Genomic DNA, 4,205 nt, shown 5'->3' on the forward strand with positions numbered 1-4,205 from the left:
CATATCATTTTTGTGTGTGTGTGGTTTGTGTGTAGATGTGTTTTGTGTGTGTATTTGTGTCGTGTTCGTGTGAGAGTGTGTGTGTGTGTGTGTGGTGTGGTGTTGTGTGTGTGTGTGTGCAGGAAGCTGCAGGCTAATCGAGCCTTCAAAGATCTTCAGTTAAAAGCAGAGTGACTCTCTGCTGCCTCCCCTCAGCCCTCAGCACCCTCTGACAGATGCATGCTGGGAAGTCTTTGAAGTGAACGCTGGGTAATACCATCCCACAGACTCGTCTTCAGCAGAGCTCAGGTGTTTGAACAGGATGGAGCGTCTGCTGTATGTCAGAGATGCATTTATACACCGTAGATATTTAAAGCTGTAACCACTTCCTCCTCAATGAGCTGATGGTGCAATTCAGGAAGAACTACGTCCCTGTTAAGTCGTTTTAATATCAAACTTTAAGTCTTCATTGTACACTGAACTCTGTAAACTTTACATACTGCGATGGATACAAAGCGCTGAGCGATGGGTTTATTTTCTGGGCTGAACTTCCTTCAGTGTCTCAGTTCAATTATTCTGAAAGACTGTCAAATGTCAGCCGCTGGACTCTGACAGCCTGTTTAGTTTGACCTCTTTCATTCCGTCTCACTGCAGCTGGATAGAAATGTTGTGTCTCATTTGTTTATCAGACTCAGACAACATGCTGCCTCTGTTCGATCAGCTGATCAGCACCAATAAATCAGCAGACAAACCCTCCTGAACCCTGAAGCCCTCGCTGCTCCGCTGCTCTCTGACAGCTCCAACCACTCAAACCGGATAAAAATAGTAAATCTGCCAATTAGATTCTGTGTGGAGCGAAGAGCCGGCGTTTGACTTCTGAAGCACAACCGAATCTGGATCGGGAATGGTGGGATGAAATTATATGAAAGTTTTTTATGAGATTCAGTCTGTGAAACTGCAGGAAGGAAATATCCTGAGAATAGACTCAAGTTCTGTTGGAAACGAGCATCTAAAAGTACCTTTACATCCAAACTTTAATCATTTAAAGCACGTTGAAGTAGAAACGATATGATGCTAAATTATTCAAATGATGTCACAGTTTATTTTATTCACTCCTTACATTTAATGGTTGTGCAGATTTGTTTTCCTTATAATGACCTGAGGATTAACCACGTGACTGACCTGATGAAGAAGGCGGCTGCAGCAGACGGTGTTTGGCTGGTTTGGGTGGCGATGCTGTGAGTCGAACTCTTCATGGTCACATAAACTCCATCTGAACCCTGACGGACGAGAGATTAAGATTAGGTGTGCCTGATAAAACATTAATTTAAATAAAACTTATACATTAGGATACGTCTATAATAACTCTCAGACATTTTGGAGAACATTGACTTGATGATGTGTTACTTCAGTGTTAATCTCTATAAACTCTGTATATCACAGTGGATATCTGCTGAAGCCCCGCAGCGTTGGCCGTCACCCCCAGAAACTAAATCATTGTCGACGAAACTACATGCACATTTATTTCCATAAATAAATCTCTCTCTCTGTTCTCGGCTGTTGGTTTCTGCAGATTAACGTCCTCTAACGGGGACCGGGCAGATCCCAGAGGAGAGGCTGCAGCAGGAAAACATGGCTGCCCCTGCCAGTGGTTGGTTAGCTGACGCTCCATTAGCTGCAGGAGGAGGAAGCTCTGGTCTGGATGAGGAGGTCATTAACTAATTAGCTCTGGTCATTAGCCTGCTCACTGGCATCCAAACTTCCCATTCTGCTCAATCACAACATGGCCGCTCAGTCAAGAACTGAAGGTTTTTTTCCGGCTCACTGTCGCTAATGGCTAATCCTGCTGGGCAGCACTAATGACCAGACAGCACTGAAGGCTTGCTGTTGGACTGATAGCTCAGCTCTGACATTTTACAGTATCTCTTTGTGATTTTATGATCAGTTTGAATCTAAAAATGGATGCTTTACATCAGTTTACATTAGAATTCACATAAAAATAAAAACACCTGCACAACTGTTGGTATTATTAACTGTATCCAGGAGCAGATAATCAGGTTATAAACCCTGTTTTTAAAGGTTGTGGTTGCATCTGTCCTCGTTCTGTCAGGCCACAAGCTCTTTCCAATCTTCTCTGTTTTTTTCTGTTCATCTCTGGGCTCAGATCAGCGGCCTGGTTACGGTGGATTACTGTGGTAACAGGAAGCGGTAAACGGGGGGAGTCCATTATTCAGCTGTTGGACTGGGACACACTCTGCCAGATAACAGGATTACACAGAGAGCTGCCGGCAGGACAGAAACACAAACCTGAGCCGAGGAACAACACGGACACATTTGGTCTGGTTTTAATTTGGTGACAGAAACGGTTTGGGTTCAGTTAGTTGGATTTGGTTGGTTTGTTTGGTCGTTTTGGCATAATAGAAATGTTTCTGACAGCAGCGAATAAGGTTTATTTGGTTTATTTCCCTTTAGTTTGGTTGTAGTGTTTTTTTGGGTGGTTTAGTTTGACTTAGTATGTTTGATGTTGTTTAGCCTGGTCAATCCTGGAAAACCTGGAAATTTAGAGACTCCAGACAAAAATGGAAATTGATTAAAATGAGCAAATATCCTGAAAATAATTTATGTTGTCCGAGTAGTTGAAGTAGTTGTGTTTTAGCCCCTTACTCAGATCACCTCTGTAAACTGAAGTATTACCACGAAACAGACTTTCAGCGAACCTTTCAGCATCAAGTGTAATTATTTTGTAGCTGTAAACAATATTCTCAGCCTTTTAACAAAGACTTTCACTTTCTAGAAGATTAATTTCTGTAAAGAATTAGAGAAAACTGTCAGTTCACTGGAGATCGCTCCGCTGAGACTGCAGCTGTGGTGAGAACAGCCAAGTGCGACACAAAACCAAGCTAACGCAGAGGTTTACCACTTCCGAGGGCTACCGGTAAATTATATGACCGTTTGTGAGTGAGTGCTGTCCTGTATTATCAGGAAAACTCCTGGAGAATGATTTCTTTAAAGAATGGGAACCCTGATTTAGTTTTAGTTAGGTTGGGTCATTATAGTGCGATAAAGTTTGGTTGTTTTATGGTTTAGTTTAGTTAAGTTTGGTTTTGTTTGGTGATAGTTTTTGATTTAGTTTAGTTAAGTTTGGTTTTGTTTGGTGATAGTTTTTGATTTAGTTTAGTTGGTGTAATTTGGGTTAGTTTACTTAGGTATGTTTGGTTTGGTTTAATCCAGCTCAGTTAATAATGTTGTTTAGTTTATCTGGTTTGTGTTTGATTTAGTCTGGTTTGTTGAGTTCATCTACAATTTAGTTTGGTATAGATTTCTTCAGCTTGGTTCATGTTTTGGTTGAGTTGAGGTCTTAGTTCTGTTCTGTTTGATTGGGCTTTGATTTAGCTTGGTTTGGCTTTCTTTGTTTTATTTTTTGTAGTTCAGTGTTTCTCAAACTTTTTACAGCGTGTACCCGCTTATTTAGCTTCAGACAGCTCACACAAGAGGCAGTTTTATTCCTAATAAGAAGATTACTGATTGTTGAATCCAAAACTGGAGTACATTTGGTGGAGAAGGGGTCCTCCTGGTCCACGCTTCTCTTCCCAATAGTTCCGGTTTGGAGCCACAATTGATTTTTGAACCATTCATTTGACCTCCACCCACTATCTTACTATCACAGTTTAGCTCTGTACTAACTGTGGATGTATGAGCGCTACATTCATGAACGTGACTGTATCAGGCTGATACTGGAACTAAATATTACAGGAAATGTAAAACAGGTTTGTAGCATAAGTCGTGTGTTTGTTGTGAAGCAGAAGGTTTCTATTTTGGTCCTGGAGAGAGAGTTTTGTGGAGGATTAGAGTTTTGTGGAGGATCAGAGTTTTGTGGAGGATCAGACTCGACTGCTGTGGTGTCTCCCAGCATGCTGATGGGGAATAATGAGGTGGATAATGAAGATGTGGCTTCCTGTAGTGGTTGGAGAGTTTACCGGCTGTGAGAGTGCAGACGCTGCCGTCATCCCACATTAACAGCTGCTCCGCCAAAACCGTGAGTCTGCAGAGCTAAGACTCACAGGAAGCAAGATCTAATTTTCTCTAAGTTCACCTGGAAACACTGAACTGTGGGAAATTAAAACGTCAGCTGAGTGTATAAAAAATAGTGTTAATTGGTGTTAATTGGACTGCAGGGGATGCTGTGACAACCCTCTAAATCTACGTTTCAGACTTGATTTCAGTGA

At 41.7% G+C, this 4,205-nt stretch overlaps 1 protein-coding gene across 1 annotated transcript in view; it reads right to left on the minus strand.

Annotated features, from left to right (window-relative positions):
• The window catches only part of kif26aa (kinesin family member 26Aa), a 35,201-nt gene extending 31,215 nt beyond the window's left edge, over positions 1-3,986 (minus strand). The window contains exons 1-2 of the mRNA XM_035678389.1: positions 3,957-3,986; positions 1,162-1,259 (exon numbers count right to left, since the gene is read on the minus strand). Coding sequence (XP_035534282.1) covers positions 1,162-1,259; positions 3,957-3,986 — 128 coding nt within the window. The remainder of the gene's footprint in view (positions 1-1,161; positions 1,260-3,956) is intronic.
• Positions 3,987-4,205: the final 219 nt, after the last annotated feature.

Source organism: Morone saxatilis, unplaced genomic scaffold (assembly GCF_004916995.1).
Source record: "Morone saxatilis isolate NCDOM2014 unplaced genomic scaffold, NCSU_SB_2.0 Contig7, whole genome shotgun sequence".
In the NCBI taxonomy this organism is placed as follows: Eukaryota; Metazoa; Chordata; class Actinopteri; family Moronidae; genus Morone; species Morone saxatilis.